The sequence below is a fragment of the Cygnus atratus genome, chromosome 18, assembly GCF_013377495.2.
Source record: "Cygnus atratus isolate AKBS03 ecotype Queensland, Australia chromosome 18, CAtr_DNAZoo_HiC_assembly, whole genome shotgun sequence".
Taxonomy (NCBI): Eukaryota; Metazoa; Chordata; class Aves; order Anseriformes; family Anatidae; genus Cygnus; species Cygnus atratus.
Window position 1 is genome coordinate 3,852,841 of NC_066379.1, and position 21,015 is coordinate 3,873,855.

The window sequence follows — 21,015 nt, forward strand, 5'->3', positions numbered from 1 at the left end:
AACGTACTAAGTAAAGTCTGAGCCTTTAGGTGGAAAGAGATTATTTTTTTTATTAAAAAAAAAAGTAGGGGGGGAGGGTGTTTTTTCATGTAGGAGGTACCAGATATTGTGACTGTCTGAGAAGACAAAGTATTGTGGAGGTACAAGTGACTTTTTGTGCATGAAGAGGAGGGCACCAGTGCCTCACTGCAGGCCAGCACCTGACACAGCTCCTGGACTCCGGTGAGCCACTAACCTGAACAGCTGTGGTAGCTTCCAGCTGAATGTTGGAGAAAAGTAGGTCACATATCTGAAATTCGTCATCCAGCCATGGATGTGGAAGGCACAGAGCAAGTACAGAAAGGGAATTAAACGCATGCGAAGGGCAGGCAGTAGCTGCCACTGAGTGGGGGCTTTAGGCTCCTCTCACACCCAGAGCGTTTCAGGTTGGAGGGCAGTGCAGCCCAGCGTCTTGCTCAGACTGAATTCACTGTACAACTCAGATCAATTTGCTCGGGCTTTGGGTCTTGAAACCTCCAAGAATTTTGCCCGCCCGTTTGATAGTCATGATGCTCGATATTTTTGCCCTTTTTTGGGGCAGGGTCAAGTCAAAGATCCTGTCTTTAACTTGGTCAGCCACGTACGCGAACTTTCTGTGAAGTGCTCCCTCCGCCCCCCGTCCCCCACGCTCGATGCAGCCCCCTCAGAGCCCCCTCAGAACCCCCTCAGCTCCCCTCAGAGCGGCGGGCGCGCTCCCGCCTCCCGCCCTCCCGGCGGCGCGCTCCCGCCGCCATTCCGCACGGGCGCGGCTCGATCGCTCGGCGCTCCCCGCCCGGCCGGCTGGGGCTCGGCGCTCGGCGGCGCGGCCTGGCGGGGCGGAAGCGGCGCCGTCTGCTCGGCCCGGCTCGGCCCGGCTCGGCTCGGCTCGGCTCGGCCCGGGCGGGGGCCGCCATGGTTTAAAGGGGCCGCGGGGGGAGAAGGAGGGCAGCGGGCCGGAGCCATGAACCTGCTGCCGGCCAACCCGCACGGCAACGGGCTGCTCTACGCCGGCTTCAACCAGGACCACGGTGAGGGGGGGAGCCGGGAGGGGCCGGGTGAGGCGCTCTGAGGGCGCCGGGGGCTCCGTGAGGGGAGCGGGGCGCTCTGAGGGGGCCGGGGGCGCTCTGAGGGGAGCGGGGCCCTGTGAGGGCCTGGCCCCTGCCGCCGCTGTGCGGCCAGCCCTCGGTTGAATCCTCCCAGCCGCGTGTGAGGGGGGTTCAGTCCTTTCCGTGCTCTGCCGGCGCTCAGAGGGCCTGGGGGTGGGCTAGGGGCCGGTGCTGGGCGCCCTGGGGTGCCCCAGCGGCTGGGTGCTGGCCTGGCCCCGCCGCAGGGTGCGTGGCTGCAGCCGGCCTCGCATCTACCCCAAAAAGTGGGCTTAAGGGGTGTCCTGAAACCGTGCTCCTGGAAGGGTAACTCACGAAGTGTGGCTTTCTGGGTGTAAACGCTTCGGGTGTAAAATCCGAGCTGTGACTTTGCGTCTGGCCTGAGCTGTAAAATGTTTTTTTTTTTTTTAATGTTAATTGTACCCGTAGGTGAGCACAGGGTGCTGTCTGCGGACCATCAGAGAGCTGCAGAACTGTGTGCTTGGTTTATTTACTTCTTTGTTAGGGGAGAGAGAGGCCCTGTGCTAGAGAGGGGGTCCCCGTGCCTCGTTTTGCTCTTACAACATAAAAATAGCACTGGTCCTATGAATAAGTGTCCTCTTGTGGAAAAAGGAATGGAAAGTCATCATTTTGTAACACCCCCCTGTCTTACCAAATAGTGCTCTTGCTTAAGACAGTCTTGCAGCCTCTGTCACTGCAGGTGGCAGTTCCCATACCTGTTGCCGATGCTCTCAAAGTGATGTGTTAACGAGACTTACTCAGCGATTCCAAGCTAACATCTCTGCTGATACTTTTGTCAGTAGTATATCAAGCTGTTAATGAAGTGAGCTTCTTGGTAGCTCTGCTCAAGCAACCCTGTTAACTCAAAAACAATAGCATAGTCTGTTCTCAAGCAACTCTGTTTGCACGTGCTTTTGTCTCGCGTTTACAGCAGAGATGGAAAAAGATTAGCAAGGACGTGCTTCATTGCAGATCTGCGGGGGTCTGTAATGAATCTGTGGTGTTTGATACCTGGCCTGTGATGGGGTTGGATTGTACAAAAGAACTATATGAGAAGGCAGGAGTCTCTTCTCCTGCAAAATGCCTTTAGAACATCATTTTACCATGTAAAACTTGTTGCAAAGACTTCCCTAAATTCTGTAGCAGTTAACACAAACACTCTTTTGAAATGTTGAATCCAAAGCATGTTAAGGAACTTGTGGTATCTGTGTGCTCTGTGAACTGAGGTGCTTACTCCCAACAGTATTCAAGTCCTGTCCCACATAGCCTGGCCAGCCACCTGGATAACAACAACCAAAAAGAAGTGAACAAAAAACAAGTTTGGTTTTCATTGCAAGCTCCAGCAGCTCTTCGTGCTTGTGGTGGTGACTTGTGGACTGTAGGTAGTATGCGAACTCTGTGTTAGTTTAGGGCCTTTTTCCAAGTGTTCTGGAAGGGCAAGTCTTCGGCTGCTCAAAGGCAAGTTGATAAGAGGAAAAGCTCACTTCTTCCATGTTGCTTCTCCCAAAAATAGAAATATGAGTCACTTGAGTGCTGAAGCTTAGTAGTGTGGGTGTCTGCATATATTGTCACAATAACCTAATTTCTTAGTAATTTAAGACGAGCCAATCCCATAACGATAGGAAGATGGAAGGAATGATCTAATAAGGCTCTTCCAGTCTTAACTTCCGTGGCTGACGAGTGATAAAGCTAACGTCCGCAGTTTTTCTGAGGCATACTTCCCTTGCTCTGTTTTGAGCAATCCTGTGTCTTCATACTGGGTACCCTTCCCATCTTTTGTTTTTAAATTTCGAAGCAGACAAAACAGCCTGTGTTGCAAGGTGTTCTCCGGTGTTTGAAAACAGAAGGCTCTTAAGTTCTTAACTTCACTTTTCTAATGCTTTCAGAGGAACATTAAAGCACTTCTCAGAAATGAATAGAGAAACCATGATAATAAGTTCCATACCAGAAAGTATACCTGTCAGTTACTGACAGGTTTCTCTTTTGTCACTGCTGTAGTCTAAAGCTAGTCTGAGAGCTGAGGCATGGACTTGTTCTGGTGTAGAAACACTTGGCTTATTCATTTGAGCTCATGTAGTGAACCGAAATGCTCAGCTATAGGACCCCACAAATTAGGATGAGTAGGTTTCTGTGCTTTCTTTTATGGCTTTAGACAAAACTTTCTGTTGCAAGGAAAATGAATGTGCTAGGAACTGCTTCTGCCATACTAATGTCCCCAGGCTTCATTATGGTGGTTTATGGATCTTAGGCCCTACAGCCTGCAGGTCTCTCTGTCAGCTTTTGGCATCTTCTAGCTTAGTCGTGAATTTAACCTGTTCTTTTTCTTTGTTTTTGGAAGAGCAGACAAAAGCCTCCATGGCCTCACAGGGATTGTTGGCAAGTAATACTTCACTGCAAAAAGAGGCACAGCTGCAGGTTAGGGTAATAATGCTGGGGAAATTCAGTTTTACCTTGAATCTGAATCAAAACTTTTAAAAGTGTCTGAGTTGTCTTCTCTGTCAGTGGCTCTCTGACAGCATGCCTGTCCCTTCTCAAAAATGAGATGTGGGCTTCCTGATGAGGGAAGCATAGCTATTATTGCAACAATTCCCACATTCTGCTTCTGGCAGCCCCTTCCCAGTTACACATACAGCTTACAAATCATGACGGTACAGGTGAACTGGTGGACTTGTAATCCCACTGATAAATACTGGGATCAGGGAGGAAACACTGGATTCCAAAACTGGTTCCATAACCTGGAATCGAAATGTGCAGTCATCTTTTTGGTTTTTTTTCCCCTCGTCTGGCTTAGAGATTGCCATGACTAAGAACTTTGTGTATCTGTCAATAGCAATCAACTGTATGTGGAATATCAACGTTGACCCCATTCCCTCTTTAATTATTTTTTGTTGTGTTGTTGCCAGTTAAAAATGGAGATATTCCCAAGAAATGAAAAGCAGCTGATGTCTTTGTCACAAGGTTAGCCCTGCAAAAAAGCTGTAGCAGTGCTACAGGAAATGTTACGTCTGCATTTTATTGCATTAGGCGTGTTCTGTTTGTGTCTGTTACAAGCTTCGGGTATTAACACAAGGAAAACTTCTGTGCTCTTTTAGTATAGAACAGTTTCACCATCCTTCTTCCACTCTCCTGGAAATACGATATGCTGATTTAAAACTGTCACTGGATAAATAATTATGTGGATACACACTGCAGGTACCAGAAGCAGATTAGTTCTCATCCTGTGCAGTATTACTTCCTGTAGCAAGAAATGTTTCCATTATCATTTCTCTTCTAGTTATCCCAGTAAAGTATACTGAAAGAGGTGGCAGCTTGTTAGTGCTGTTGTTTCCACGCAGGGAGCTTTTACGTATTCAGCTGTCAGAGCAAGCTAAGGAGTGATGCACCAGGAAGGGAGAAGGGGAATTAATTTAGTTTACTTAAAAATATCTATTTCAATATGTTTATTAATCTTTCTGTAATTATTATATGTTTTCCTGTATGTGTGTGTTTGATTTGTTTTCATTTCCTGTGCATTTACATTGGTAAAGAAGGACTTTTCACACTTAATTCATTACAGCAGTTTGGACAGGGTAAAGTGCCTGTGAGTCTTTTGGGCTTGGGGTTTTGTGATTTTTGTTTTGTTTGTTTTAGGGTTTGTTTTGGGTTTGTTTTTTTCCTGTTCATTGACTATTGTGCTGTTAGAAGAGATTAGTATATTGTGCCTGCGACTCTGCTTTTAATGATGATATATAAAAAAGGGTTTTTCCCTTTCTACATTGAGGCTTGCAGAGATGGATCTTAGAGGAGTTTTTCCTTTGTATGTATGAGCTCAGTGAACAGGAACCCTAAGGATGCTTCCAAGCTTACACCCACACACTTGTGAGATACTGGTCTGTAAAGCAGAGCACGTATGTAATGCTTTTTCTGTTGTTGTTTGGTTTGTTCTTTAAGTACTGTTTGGAGTGAAACTCCTGAAGTATTAAGAAAGAACCTCAAATTGGCATTTTTGGTCATCTTCTCCCCCTTCCCCCTGAAGCTGGGGGGGTTTTAAGTTAGTGCTGTTGTCAGGATCAAGTTTGTTACGTGTTCCTGTATTGTTATGTGAGAACACTGATTTTTTTTTTTTTTAATTATTATTCTTTTATTATTATTATTCTTTGTGTTGTGGCTTTCCCATATAACAGCTACTGCTGTGATGGCCAATCTGTGTAGAAAAAGGTGTTATCAATTGTATTGTTTCTTCTGACATCTTAAACTGTATCAAGACACGAGCGGCAGAAGACGTAGTGAATGATGCTTGCTTGCCCTTCGGTGAGCACACGCGCCTTGTCCTTTGTTGACCTTACGTGCAGATATGGTTTGCCCACAACACAGCCAGGCCTGCTACCATCTCGTCTGGCCACGTGTGACCCTTCTGAGTCCCTGTGGCAGCCTCTGAGGCATGGCCCCGCAGCAATGCGGTGTGAGGAAGGTGCTGGGAGGAAGGCACTGGGCACGTGGATCCAAGCAGGTGGTGTGGGCACCGCAGGCAGGCTGGGCCTGAGGGCCTCCTTCCCCTCCAGGGGCCTTTCGACACATCTCCCCGGTTTTCAGTTGGGGGTTAAACCATTGCAGCCATTGCAATGCGTGAGAATGAGGCTGGGCTCCGTTGAATCTCTTCCAGTACCTTGAAGACTGTAACAGAATTTTTGATGCAGTGTATATAAATTGCATAGCAACTAATGTTCTGTCAGTCTGTCACGGTGGTGCTTGCTGCTGCTTAATGACTTGTAATTGCTCTGACTTCACACTGGCACTTCTTTATGTTAGTAACTGCATTCACCCACTAGCAGATAAAGCAGCAGGATGGGATGCTGGTAGTTTGGATTCTGCTAAAAAGGCACGTTTGTGCTTCTGTATGCAAGTGTAGGTAAAATTTTACTGTTCAAATTTTTTTTTTTCTTTTCGAGTTCTAAAATTTAACTTTTCCAATTCTTTTCCTGGTTTAGACTTAAGCTCTTGTCATGTCATTATTGGCATCTGACACTCCTGGGCTCTCCTTGGAGCTTCCTTAAAAAAATACACTTGATAAGCTCTCTTCTGCAGAAACACAAACAATGGATCGTGTTTGATATCTTGTAATCACGGGGTAAATTCTGACCTAGTAAGAAAGGAGGGGTTTTGCTTCATAACAACTGGGGGACCATAACCGTTAAGAGGCAGGTTTCCTTCCCTTGGCACTGCATGTAGGACACAGATGGGTTGTGAATCGCTCCCCTTTCCTTCCATTGTTTCCTCACCTGTCAAAAAAAGAATACCAAGAACTTTCCACTTTCAATAGAAACCACCACAGAGGACAACTTCTCTGAATGCTTTTCACTTGCAAATGCTAACAAAGCTGGCAAGTGGTCGTGGGCCTACTTTTAACCCTGCAGTTATTGAGTAATGCTCTCCTAACCTTCTGGTTCTGGCATAGATCTTCAGCGGACATCACGATGACTATGTGTGTGTGTATATATCTGTGTATGTGCTTTTTACTACAGGATGCTTTGCATGTGGAATGGAAAATGGATTCCGAGTTTATAATGCAGATCCACTCAAAGAAAAAGAGAAACAAGGTAAAAATGCTTAATTCTTCTACCATGCTAGTTCTGTGTTGGAAGCTCAGCCTCTTGAGCTTCCTCTTTTTTTTTTTTTTTTTTTCCCTTTTAAGATTCTTGCCTAGCTCTTGCTTTTACATCACTGGAAGGCTTAGAATCAAACCTCAGGAAGGAAATCCAGGTTGGTCTCAGAGGGACTCTCACTTATGCCACTGCCTTGTCAGATGTTCAGATGCTATTAATTTGCATAAAGCTGGCTGCTGATGAAGTTCTCACCTTCTTGCTGCAGCTGAACTGCAGTAGCTGTTGCTGATGTTTGTTGTCCTGGGTAGGAGATAAGTTGTCTGGCTGCTCACAAGTGGGAGAAGAGTTGCTTGCTGCAGCAATATTGTGTGTCACCAAGAGAACTTGTTCTGTTCTTGTGCAGTGGGTGATCTAGCACGACTATAAAACTACTTTGCCAGAGATCTGAGCGTAACACTTTGTACTTGCTTAGATTACTGCTTGCAAGAGCACTGAATTCAGACCTCTAATGCTCTATACTATGCATTCTCTATATTTCTAAAAAATCTAGGCTGATCTCAATGTGGTAAAGCACCTATTGTGTCTTAACAGAAAAGACTAGGTGAGCTGTGTTAACAGGTAATGGAGCTCTCACCAGAAAGCAAATGTAATTGAGTCAAAATAAGGGAAAATGAAATCCAGCAGTGTGATCCTAACTCCAAGTGTAGGAGGAAAACTGACATGCTAAACAGGTTTCCCAGTGCTTTCAGTCTGTTGTGATAAACTAGAAAGGAGATTTAGACAAGGGAAAATGTACTTTAAATAGCACTGCAATTCCTGTGAAACCACTGTTCACGTGGCCAAAGCTGACAAGCCATTTTCTGTTTTTAACAGTAAATTATTCTGTGAGCATCGTGTCTTGGAGCTGTCATCTGTGGTAGCGTGCTAAAAGAATCAGAAGTCAGGTTGAAGTCCCATTGAGTTCATTGCCAAAACTCTCCCTGATGGTAGCTTTGAGCATTTTTCAAGGACTCTAGAAAACTGTTGTGACTCATTTCTTATGAGTTGGATTCCCTTTCACACTTTGTTCTGTGTATTTCTACATCCTGCAGAGTCTGACCTCTCAGTATCAATCTTGTTCACCGCTCAGGTATGTTTAACCCTATGAGTCAGCGGAGCAGAGAGTCCCAGGTGGAACTCATCTACTTGTTTGATATCTGTAACTCAGCATGAAACAGAGTCTTAATTCTTGCACCCTGGCTTGTGTCCCTTACGGATTTCCGTAAAGTCGCTCGTCTAAGCGTCACCAGTCAGAGCTGTAAATCTAATGAATAAAGTGTCTATTCTAGCATAGGTTCACCTTATCACATGTTCTTAAAGTCTCAAGTTATCATACTTAAGAGTATTTTCAGACTGCCAGTGATAGTACTTCATAACAGCATGTACTGTTAGGCTTTTAGTGCTTTAATGGAGTTAAGGGGAGGATCTGGTGGAGACGGGGGTAGTGGTCACATACATCTGTTCAGGACGGAAATTCAGCAGTCAAAAGTCATGTTGAAGAAACCACAACGACTTGTACAAAATCCAAGGCTTAACTGCTCCAACATGAGTATCTTTCCAGGCATCTATTTCCAGCATTGTATGGCCAAGCCCTAACATCCAGATGTGCTGTAGTGCCTCTTGATGTCTGAATCTCCCTTCATCCTATCCTTCATGCGTATGTTGAAATCTTTCCATTGTAGTATTTCCTCCCACATCTTCTTTTTTTCTTTCTCCCATCCATGTTTCTGACAGTAGGTCTTTCTTGATTCCTTCTGAAATTTCGACTTTCCCTCTAGCTTTGAAGTAGGCTCCTAGTTTCATCCGTCTTTCTTAGTGGAGCCTGTCCCTGGGTGGAGGTGTTTGACAGTCTGTTAAAGGAAGAGGTTTGGTTTTTGACTCGGATCATCTGAAGGCCACAGTTATGGCCTCTCTTCCTGGTAGTTCAGTTCCCTCTTCCTCTGTGGAATGTCAAGGTTCCCTCTAAGCTACGTAAACAAAACCAAGACCACGCTCAAATGTCATCAGATAGAAAAATTCTTTTATTATGAAATCCCCTGGTTGATGCTTTATTCTTCCATGGGCATGGTGCCTCATTCTGCTTCCTCTGCAGATAAGGTTAAGAAGAAAAAAAGAATTTCCTAGCACTGTAATTAAGAAACTGACTGTACCAGCTGATCTGATTTGCTTTCATTACATTTCCTGCATCGTGTAAAACTTGAATGGAGGCTCACTGGAGCTGGACCATACTTTACTGTTCTAGCAGCTATGGGATGTTCCAGAGAACAGAATTAGAGATTCTGGTTCACGTACTACATGTATGTGTGTTTTTTGTCTTCTTTCCTCAAATCCACCAAGACTATAAAGACAAAGCCCCTTGCAAAAAAAAAAAAAGGTTCGTGGTCTTGTTGGTCGTAGTGTTGGCTTTATTTTAAATGCACAGCTTTAGCATAAGGGAGCAACACCAGACTTGAAGAGTGCATGAGGGGAATTAGTTGGGGAAAGAACTTCAATGAATTAATCAGCATTTCTAAATGTTTTTACAAAGCCACTGTATAATAGAAATGATTAAGCTACCATGATATTGCTTGACCTACTCTCACAAAATGTTTCTATGGTGTTTTAAAACGCTGCTGTGTTGTTTGCTCTATATTATGAAATGAGGCCTGTCCCAACTGTCTGACCACGGCAGTAGTGATCTTTGCTGTGAGGAATAAAACAGCTTTACTGAAAATCCTAATCTTAAATAAAACAAAAACCTTTAGTTATGTGGTGTTAGGGCAACAAAGATATCTCATATCTGTCACCTCCGCTCCTGGAGGATTCTGTGCGGTGGTTTTTGTTGTTTTTAAGTTAGTTGGGGTAAGAAGTCTTTTTGGGTGTCTGAGCAGCGTGCTAGATAATGCAAGCTTCTGTTGTAACTTCAGTAAAAATTAGAAGGCATTTTAACAGGTTGTGACACTCTTAAATAAAATATGTTTGTCTTCCAGAATTTCTAGAAGGCGGTGTTGGCCATGTTGAAATGCTGTTTCGTTGCAACTATTTAGCACTAGTAGGTGGAGGAAAAAAGCCGAAGTACCCACCTAACAAAGGTACTGTCTTGAGTCTCCAGGAATTGTCTGTAAATGTGTGCCTTGCTAGGCTGTGTGGAACTGTCAAAAGAACTCCCAAATCCCAGCCTTGAGCTGGGGTCCAGTATTCTGAAGGTTGGGTGGGAAGGGAGGCTGCAGCAGGTCTAGGTAGGTGTGGTGAAATTTGTTGTATTGCTGCTGCTGCAGTGTTAACAAGCAGGGATCTGCAATGACTGCTCTCTGAGAGCAGAGCCCTCTGTGCTTCTATTAACTTTGCGAAGGGCGTCCTGTGGCTCAGCAGCCTGAGGGGGGAAGGGGGCCCTGGCTGGCAGGCTTATTAGGAAAACATTACGTTTTATTCTGAGGGTTGTCAGTGAAATAAAGAAACAGTCCCCACCCCCCAAAAAAAAAAAAAAAAAAAAAAAAAGAAAAAATTGTTCATCTTTAGAAAAAGGTATTTTTTGTTATCAGCTTTTGAATTTAGTTTACCAGCTCCTACCTGCAGGAGCCATGGGTTGGTATGCAGTCGCTAAATACCTTATGGCTAGCAGCACGCCAGGCTGTAACTGCTTAGCTATTGGATGCACCTCCTAGTCTTCTCAGAAACTAGAAGTTGTTGTAATGCAGACGCTGGATCTTCAGATATGCCTTGGTGAACTAATGCAGTCTCTGCACTGTTCCAGTAATGATCTGGGATGATCTGAAGAAGAAGACTGTCATTGAGATAGAATTTTCTACAGAAGTCAAAGCAGTTAAGCTGCGAAGAGACAGGTAGGTGCAACACACTTGTTCCAAATGCACGGATTGGCCTTGTGCACTCATTTCTGACTGTATGTAGAAATAGATTTTGGTTAACTCTTAGCTCTAACTGCTGATGATTATCTAAAACAGGCTTTCACTTTCAGGGGCAGGCGTTGTGTGTTAACCGATCACAACTCAAGTATCTGAAACCTTGATGAAAAGCCTGTAGGACTTTTCGGCCCCCTAATAAAGGGAAACATTCTTGAGTGGCTACTGCTGACAGTGTTTTTTTCTCTATGTATGGAGTGTGAAGGGAATTCAAGTGAATCTCTAGAGCAAGAGCTGTTATTAGGAGCTGGAGTTTTGTGTAAGTGTGGGTGGGGGGTTTCTGCTGCCATAGCTTTAGATAAAAGTGCTTTGCAGGCTTGTAGCTGTGTTCTTTGCAAGTCTGTAGAGTGGGAGGAAATAATATAGCCATTAAATCTTGAAAGCCTTTGCAGACCTGAATTAATATACAGATCCCTCTTTTAACCTTTAAACCCCACCAAGTCATAGGAATTTCTTGTCTCTTTCAGAATTGTGGTAGTCTTGGACTCCATGATTAAGGTTTTCACGTTCACACACAATCCCCACCAGTTGCACGTCTTCGAAACCTGCTACAACCCTAAAGGTTAGTGGTGTATACGGGCTGGAGGATGGAAGCAATTTTATTCTGTTCTTTTAATGCTATTTACGTTTAGATGCCTGAATCTGTTTCACTTAGTAAGTCATTAAACAGTTTACTTGCAACATTACAGCCATGCCCTTTGGAGATGTTTTTGTTTTTATAAAATGGTTATTAAAATATATTCATGCTTGGCACAGAAAAGCTTTTTCGTGTGCTCCTATTACGTTACAGGTTTGATTTGTGGAGGAGCTGTGTGCTTTCTTTGGTAAAGAATCTGTAAACGTAATGTGTTTTGAGCCAAAAGCTTAATTGTCAACACAAACTATTAAAGTGCATCATGCCTCTTTTCTAATCAGGTTAGAGCTGTCTAGACGGTTACGCTCTACGGTGTCAAGAAGAGGCTAATTAGCAAGGAATGGCCTCTCCGTTGTTGAAACGAGCTGAATCTGAAATGTCAGGCAGTATCCCGAACCAAGCAGAGTATTAGTGCCCCAGGCTAAATACCGTCTAGTGCAGTGCTGCCAGCTCTAGGCTCTGAGTACGTGTGGCTGGGACAGGGCTCAGGTTTGACCCTGAGGAATAGGTTCTTTGCAGTGGCATTACTTATAGAAAAGGGGAGGTGCTTTTAGGAAGAAGAGCCTTGAGAATGAGGAGATGCGCACGCTTCTGGATCAGCTGCACACTTAGGACAAGCTGTGTAAGTGAAGGGTTAATCCTGGAGGGGGGTGATAGTGGCTGTGATTCTCTGCCTCCAGGCACAGCTGTGTGCAGCTGTGATGGCTGTCGGGGTCCCAAAGCACATGGCCTGCAAGGGAGGCTCTTAGGGCTGGGCCTGTTTAGTCTTGCAGAAGGGAAACTGAAGGGCTTATCTGCAGCTGATGGCCTACACCTACTTGAAGGACAGTTACAGAAAGGATGGAGCTAAACTCTTCTTGAAAGTGCCGGACACAGTAACAAGGGGTACTGGCCATGCTTTGTATCTTGGGAGGATCAGCTTGGACATAAGGACAATGTCCTCTCTGCTAGGAGCTCAGGAACCCCCATCTTCTGAGGTTTTCAAGCCTGCTAGAAGCAAACCTGGAATTTCTCGTTCCATTCAAGGTGGTACAATGTAAATGCTGAGTTGGCCCACTGATTTACAAGCTGTTAGGCATAAGCTGGAAGATAAAGTAGCATGTTGGTTCTTGTAATACCCACCCATCACTCTGCTAGCTGTGGACTGAGTGGGCAGAAATGTATTTGGCTTCACCAGGATCCTGGGAGTACTCTGCTCTTATCGATGGCTCAAGTTTTGGGATACTGCAGTAGCCATTAAAATTAACTTCTTATTTGCTACGTGCGTGTTTGTTTATTTTTAAATTACTGATCTTAGAAACTTGTTTGAAAAATTTATTAGGTTACGGAAACTACACAGTTATTTTCCTTTTCCTTTTTTGTCTTTTAGGTCTCTGTGTCCTTTGTCCAAATAGTAATAATTCTCTCCTTGCATTTCCCGGAACACATACCGGGCACGTGCAGATAGTGGATCTGGCTAATACAGAGAAGCCTCCTGTAGACATACCAGCTCATGAAGGAGTCTTGAGCTGTATAGCTTTAAACCTGCAGGGAACAAGAATTGCAACAGCATCAGAAAAAGTAAGAATATCCTCTTACCTCTGACTTACTATGCATTCTAGTGTAGTAACTCCTCCTAAAATAGGAAGTCGCATCCTTTCATAGGAAAGGCATAGGAGTAACTAACTGGACAATTTGTCTTTTGAAATATGCATTCTCGGTTGTTTTTTTTTTTTTTATCATCCTTACTGCTTCTTCACGATACCCAAACAGTAATCCCAATGCAGTGCTTGAGGTAGCATATCTATTCTAGCTGACTGTAGCTGTAACTTTTCAGTAGCACTTGAACAAGATTTGGCCCAAGCAGTTCATGTGTTTCATGTTGTCTTCAAAAAATACTATTTAGCTTTTAGTTTTTCTTTCTTCTTTAAGAAAAAAAGTTTATCTGCAGTCTTTCACCTTTGTTAATTTCTGTTTAACTTTAAAACCACTGTTAAAGAAATACTTGCAAATAGGACTGTCATACTGGAGGACTTGAGTTCTGCTATGGCATAACTGTTTTCCTCATACGCTCGCTCCAGGTGTTTTCATACAGTGTGTAACAATAAAAAGGTTCTTGGAATATTGACCACACTTTGTGTGGTCTTGAGTTTCATAGGACTATAGATTGCAATACACTGAAAAAAACCCTTAAGTTTCTTTGCAAAGCAAGTCATAGACCTGCCTTCCCCTTAGGAACTTGAGTGGAATCTGCTAGTGAGCTTCATCTCCCAAAGGCTGGCTCCAAAGTGTCCAAATGAATGTAAAGTAAAGCATGAGGACAGCTGAGTACTTGCTACCTTCTTCCACTCAATTAAAATGAGTTTTTAAAGGATGAGCTAAATTAATCCAAGCAGTCTGTTTAGATTAGGTTCTACTACAGAGCCAATAGCTCAAGAAGCTTAAAGTAAAAGCAGCCACAGTCTCTCTTAACTAGGCAAAGCTACTCTAAGTCCTCTAAACAAAGCTCTTAAGCTGCAAACACCATTGCTAAATAGAATCATGATCTACTGGATGATGCTAGGAGAACTTTTTTTGTATAGAGTAAGTTCAAACAGCATTTGCAGACTGAGAGAAGTATATAGGCAGAACGCTACATTTGAACACACTGTGAACAAACGTCTCAAGTTCACATCTTAAACTGAGGCAAGCATCAACTTAATTTTTCTCTGTTGGGTGATGTTATTTACTGATGTGAGATTGGTGAGAGGCATTTGTTAACCAGGTGTCTAACGTGAATTGCAGCTGACAATATGTATGTGCTCTTCACCAGATGAAAGCACTACTAAATTGTTGGCTGCTTTGAGATACGCTAATTTGTTAATGTCTCTGGTGTCAAGTGTAGTTTACTCTCTGAAGTACAGTTTTCTAATGCAGTCTTCTATCTGTAACCTGACTTGTCTATGAGGTCTCTTAGATTTGGATTAACACAGATAATGAGCATGTAGTAAGTAGGTAAATAATTTATTCTAGGTAAATTCAACAGAACTAATTGTAAGGTAAGACCAAAACTACCTGATTATATTCAAGTGGGGAAAAAAAATCAGTAATCAAAATAGTACAGAATATGGGGAACACGCAAGAAACGATTTGCAGAACCTGGGCATGAGAAGCTATCCCCATATCTACTCTTAATGCTTGCGAACCAATGCTGGGGCTGCACTAGTACTTTAGAATATAACTTGGATAAAACTTACTGAGTAGTTACTAAGATTGTATACCAAAGCATTATAACACTGCATTGGGAGGAGGGGGGGAGAATGGATATTCTTCCCCCAAACTAACTTTAAGAGGTTCTTCCAAATCTACTGAGATGAAAAACCCAACTGTCTGTCTGGGGGCATGCTGGAATGTATTCGCAGATGTAAAGATAGCTGTCCAAGTAGTCTTCTGTATTTCCTAATTCTTGATTCCTTCTCAAGGGGACCCTCATAAGAATATTTGATACTTCATCAGGGCATTTAATCCAGGAGCTGCGAAGAGGATCACAGGCAGCTAATATATACTGGTACGTTTAAGTGCTTATGCTCTGTGTCTGTGCGGGTAGTGTAGTGCTGAAGCAGCCTGGTAAGTGGCACCTGAGTCTCTCTGGGAAAGCAGAGAGCTACAGTGCCACAGGCACAAAGCAGGACTCAGGCAGTCAGAGGGGGCCAGTGCTGCACCAGGCATCGGGCTGTGCTTCTTCCTTTTGGCCCAGTGCTAGAAGAGCTGTAGCTGGCAGCTGTGTGAACATAGGCAGGGTTACAGGGCACGGGAGGAAACACGTGCTTTGACAGGTTCATTTCTCTGCATTGAGTGCACTGCAGCTGGGTGGATACTTGACACCAGCATACAGAGAATGCAGTGCTGCAGTGTAATGCTTCCCACAGAGACAAGGCTGAGGCACCTGGGGGTGAGTCTAACATTTATTGTAACTCAGTGCTGCTCTGCCTCAGGCTCTTGTATGCAAAAGTTTGGCTCAATCCCCTGCTTGATGCACTCCCGGGGGAGGTGGGTAACTTGCGTTCTTCCACTGAATCCTGGTTATTGGGGTAGGAATGTTACACACTTTACCTAACGCCTACCTGCCTGCTCCTTAGAGCGGAGCCCTTGCCTTCTTTCAGCAGAGGTGGCAGCACAGACCCTGCCAGTAGTGTCTGTTCCAGGGCAGTCTGCTGCTTGGCTGCTGCTGATAAACCTGGTCTTCCATGTTCTGATGGGTGCTCACCACCAAAAGGGGTGTTCATTCCTGTCAGCAAAGCTGCTGTGAATTGGAGAAGTCCCATCTCCTCCCTGAGAGGAGCAATTAACACCTCACCTGGCAGGCTGGCAGCTGCTGCAGGCAACCCCAGAACGGGGATTGTACACACAGGAAACCAGGGAGTGGCTTCCAGTAACCATCCTTATTCTCCACAGCATTAACTTCAATCAGGATGCTTCCCTAATCTGCGTATCCAGTGACCATGGCACAGTACATATTTTTGCTGCAGAAGACCCCAAAAGAAATAAGCAGTCAAGGTATGGATTGGGCCATTCTGAGGCCTGTTTGGGGGGATTGGTTGGCCTTTAATAGGGTTTAAAGTGTTGGCAGTAGCAGCAGCTAATACCTGCGCTCCTTGAGCTGCTAACAGTAATCTGTTGTGCTGCTTGAATGAAGTTGCAAATTTAGGACTGTTTAGCAACTGCCCTGCTTCCGCTGTCCCTTATGGAGTTGTAGAATTCTTCCCGTAGAAGGTTGTGGGTTGTTTGTTTTCTAGTGAGGTGTTTAGTCTCTGCATTAACATACTTCTCTGGTAACTTTTACAATTTCTACTTAAAAAAACACTCTACTAAAATCAATCCTTTTGGCAGTTTCTGCAGTCACTTAAAAAACATGTAAAGTAACAAAAAGATAGTTATAGGGTCACCCTTCCATGGAAGCAGGACTGTTCATATTGCCTGATACTTAATTGAAGAAAACAAGACGGCGGTGTAAGAGCAGTTAGCGGGACCCTGACTTGTGCAAGCATGCTAGCAGTTCTAAATTGACTCTAATCAACACCTTACCAAATTGTTACTTTTTTTTCTTTCAGTTTGGCCTCAGCCAGCTTTCTCCCCAAATACTTCAGTTCCAAATGGAGTTTTTCCAAATTTCAGGTTCCCTCAGGCTCTCCATGCATTTGTGCCTTTGGAACAGAGCCAAATGCTGTCTTAGGTGAGTAACGGCAGCTCCTTGAGGTTCTGGCTGGAGAACCAGCCATTGAGCCACACTTGCTTTGAGCTGTGAGGAGCACTCAGGTGAGGCAGTGCTGCGTGCCTGTGTCAGCTGTGACCAGGAGCCATCGCTGCCCAATGCTGCACCAGGGTAAGCTGTCTGGGCACAGGCTGGATGTAATGGAGTGAGGCTGGGTGCAGTGCTAAGCCACCTGGCAGACTCCGGGCTAGCTGACACACACTGCATGAGATACACCAAATCTCAGGCTCCTCAGGTGCCTCCAGAACACCTCTGTGTCTTCCGTTGGCTTGAAAGGCCAGCTTAAACTATAGCTAAGGTAAGAGAACAGTGCTGCTTGAACAGCTGAACTGAAAGTGACTTTGTTTTTGTTTCAGCAATATGTGCAGATGGCAGCTACTACAAGTTCTTATTCAACCAAAAAGGGGAATGCTCAAGGGATGTCTATGCTCAGTTTCTAGAAATGACTGATGACAAGCTTTGACTGAATCGAGGGAGTACACAGGTCAAAGTATTGCCTTGGCTATTCTGCATCTTTGGAAGGACAGTATATGAATGTCCAATACTGATCGAAATGTTCAGCAGACCTCACTGAGAAGCCTGGTCCCACATGATCAGAACAAGCTCTGAAGTAGGGGACTACATATGTTTATTCTCATTTCTGCAAGCATTCATCATTAAAATCTCTCTGGGTTACTGTCATCAACTCAAGTTTTCAAGATGTGGCTTTCAACAAGCTTGTGCCTATTGGGTTTCTCTTCAATCTAAACTGTGAAACGACTTCAGATAAAACACGAGTGCCTGCCAACTAAGAGATCTGCAGGGGGCTGTACAAATGTCAGGCCTAGCCTTGGAAAAAGGGATGTGAAAACAAGATTTTAGGCATTGCTGGAAGTGGGGGAAATACTCAAATATCATACTCAAAACTCTACCAGCCTTGTTCAGACCAGGAGTACTGCATTTCCCCTCTCTCCCCAACACACCTTAGCCTAGCAGGGAAGAGAGGACAAGTGTGGAGCCACAGAGGACTGTAGCCTGATCCCTGCTTGGTGGGTGGAGGTAGTCCTGCAGCTATACACTACTGTTTGTGTAGTAACCACACCACTGTTGGTTAAGTTGAATGGTCAGCACTAATTGTCTGTACGTAGTAGCTGATGGCACATTTGGGCAGTTGCTGACCCAACTGCCCTCCCCGTGGTGTGTGAAGCAAGTACCCAGGCCACGGGCACGGGGCACTCCTGTAGCTGTAGAGGCAATTCCTCCTGTAAGGAAAGCAGCCATTCCAGGTTTAAAAAAAACACTGCTGGTACTGGTGTCACAGTTGTACTGACTGCTTCTAAAATTCCTGTGCTTCAACTGGAAGAGTGGACTTACACATCCAGCACAATACATGAATGAGGTGGCACGAAGTATACTTCTCTGCAATGGCTTTAAATGTGCAAACTTTTTTTTCTTTGAGATGTTGCATACTAAATAATGTTTGCCTAAAGACAGTTAGGTTAGACTAAACCAATTGCAAATTCTTTCCCCCAAATTGTTACGCAGCAATTAATATTTACTGCTGAACTAAGGCATAAGATACTAAACTAGAAACTGAAATAGACACAAGCTCTCGATTAATAGCACTAAATATCTGGGGGGAGGGAAGTCTTGCTCTTCTGAAATTTTATTTCACAGATGCTTTGAATCTGACATCCCAGTTCACTTTAAGACTGTTTAGCTGCAAACTCTCTAAATTTGTGAAGTTTCTTTTAATATCATGTAACATACTGAGGACTAACTTCTACGCAGATTTTGATGTCAAGGTTGCATGTTGCTTTTATGTGTATTTAATCACAGAAATTGTTTTGCACACTTATTTGTAATATGTTATTTCTTTTAAATAAAAGTGACTAATTTTGCTGTATTCACTTACAATCACCCATGAAGTTCCTATTGCCACAGGTTTGGGAGAATATTCAACTGAGTAAATGGCACTGGCCGTTGAAAGACAAACTGATTCATGCTGCCTGGGACATGTTAACGTAGGGCATCAAGTACACAGTGATGTTTATACCAAAAGACAACCAGCTCAGACCCAGTCCGACTTCCAGTGGAAACCAGTATTTGTTTGTGTATCCTGCTCATCTATCACCCTTTACCACACCATTCACACCAGCTGGGCTGAAGCTTACCTTTCAACTGCTGTGTTAGCAGAATGCACAAACTGCACTCTCCTCAGAGAAGTGAGTGTGCAGGAAGGTATTAGAAACTATTCTTTAAGGATGACTTAAATCCTTTTTCTCTGCAGCAAGAATATCTGGTGCAGTTGTAAGCTGTTTATGATCCAGTCAGCTGCACCCACTTTAAATAGCAAGGAGACTACTCCAACTAAAACATTAAGCCTTCTGCACACTGCTTTGAAGGTTTTACGTATCTTAATCTGCTTAAGCACCATCCCCTTGTCCATTAAAGCAACCATAGAGGCGACTGGAGAGACTATGAGCATTTCCTGGATGATTAAAGCTCTTCCAAACGTGTAAAACTTCCTCTGAACACCTGTTCTTGTGTGACACCAACTACATTCCCAGATAATACTGCTGTACGAACACTGGAATCCTGCAGCCTTAATGTGTACATAATCATACTTCATCTCCTGTGCTGCTTTATTTTACTAGTTGCAAATCTTTAGAGTGTATTTTACAGGGACTGAAAAATAGATAAAAGAATGTGTCTTCCCACCTGCTGTAGGCTCCGCGTTGCTCTGCCGATACGTCATTACATCACTTTCTGCTGCTGTTCAGCTTTATGCAGGTAACTTTAACCAAAATCTGCAGTAAATGCAATACTGGATAAACAGATCTCTACAATCAAATGTAATAGAATTTTAGTTACTTTTTGGTAAATACACAGTACTTTAAGTGTTAGACAGATGACCTATCCAGCACGTTGGTTTAGTTATGACACTACATGGCTGAAGGGACCAGGTACACCGCAAAGTTCAGTACTAAGACTGGCATGAGCATGCTCACTTGTGCTGTGATACACAGCAGTAATACTCACCCGTGTTTTGGGCCTTACACAGAGACACAGTCTTCATGGGCAGGTTGTTAAAGATTCAGTTTCTTCAAATGGAGGGCGCGCTTACCTGAAGGCAAGTCTTAAAATACCAGAATAAGCAACCAGTCGCATTCTGAGCATAACCATGGCTCTACATGAGGCTGAAGAGTAAAAGGCAGGCAAGGCAAACTGTCTGCAGTCTAGGTTACGTGACAAAAGAGGATTAAATAGATTTAAAAATGACAAATTGTTAGCTTAAGATGAGTATTATAGTCCAGAGGTCCAATGGTATTTATTCCTTTCAGTACAGCTGTTTTAGCTAGGGACATGCGGCTTTGGGAGAGGAGCCCACTGACTGAGAGGGCAACATGCCAGTGGGGCAGACTATGTTAATCTGGCAGCCGTGAGGAAGTTGCACATTTTGCAATTAAGTCTAAAATTATGACTATTCCTGAAAAACAATATACATCTACCACCAGCAGCTATTTAAGTAAATGGATTTTTGTTATTTAAAAGGAAAAGAGGTGTTTTGTTCCTATCTCTTTCCATACTGCCTGTGTCACAGTTCTAAATCCTGAAAGGAAAAGTAGATTAGCCACTGCAATGTAAGTGGTAATTCCAGGTATTTGCCAGCAGGCAGCAGGAGCCACAGAGTATTTATTTCCAAGCCTTTAGGTATTCAAATTAAAGCAGAAAGTAGGAAGATAAATCAGTAAAGTTAGAAAATGCTGGACACAGGACTATGTATATATATGGGCCAAAAGGACTGTGGCAGCCTCTGCTGACCTAAATACAAAGGCTGTCTTGTTTTAGAGTCACACACTATTGAATCCATCTCCTTATTATTAAGTCCTCTGGATGCCCCAGTTTTACTGCCATTTTTTTCCTTCTTCCCCAAAGGTTTTATTTGTTGAAACAAGCCACTGATGGTGATGTTCTCATCTGTAGGAGATCCTGTGGAATTTCACACAAGTCCATTCTTTTTCTCAAAGAAACAGTTTATGCTCTTTCAATTTCAGATACTCTAATCCATTACAGCTGTCTCGTGGCTCTCCTTTTATTTCTGCCCAACATTTCCAAGACTTTCAAGAAAGTATTGACATGAAAACAAGACACAGCATTCCTGTAAATCTTTCTAGTACTTTAGGCATTTTCCCACTTCTGATCAGACAAAAATAACATAACTAAAAAAGAGGATCAGAAACCAAATCAACATTAATGCAAATCCATTCTAGGAAGTACACATCTATTATTATTTTTTAAATCTACAAATACATTTACAAATAATTATGGCAATCGGTGTTAAATCTGTAATTTATAGCCAACATTTTTAAGAAGTCAAACTACTAAGTTACTGCAAATCCCTGCCTACTACGTACCTGATATCAGCCTCAAATGCTAACACTGGTTCTAGCAGAACAAACTCTTTGATACATGAAAAAGAAGAAGAAAAAAATCGAAGTCTGGCTTGAATATTAGTTGGGAAAGAAAC

The 21,015-nt window shown here is 43.6% G+C and overlaps 1 protein-coding gene across 2 annotated transcripts; it reads left to right on the forward strand.

Annotated features, from left to right (window-relative positions):
• The first annotated feature begins 822 nt into the window (after window positions 1–822).
• WDR45B (WD repeat domain 45B) lies at window positions 823–18,390 on the forward strand. Of its 2 annotated transcripts, XM_035561849.2 has the most exons (10): window positions 823–1,046; window positions 6,623–6,697; window positions 9,712–9,813; window positions 10,476–10,563; window positions 11,109–11,203; window positions 12,645–12,835; window positions 14,716–14,801; window positions 15,689–15,790; window positions 16,345–16,466; window positions 16,862–18,390. In XM_035561849.2, the coding sequence occupies exons 1-10, from the start codon at window positions 980–982 to the stop codon at window positions 16,966–16,968; spliced, it is 1,035 nt and encodes a 344-aa protein (XP_035417742.1). In that variant the 5' UTR covers window positions 823–979; the 3' UTR covers window positions 16,969–18,390. The 2 variants fall into 2 exon arrangements, with proteins under 2 accessions (XP_035417742.1, XP_035417743.1); XM_035561850.2 differs by lacking the exon at window positions 6,623–6,697 and having other exon boundaries at window positions 831–1,046.
• The last annotated feature ends 2,625 nt before the right edge of the window (window positions 18,391–21,015 follow it).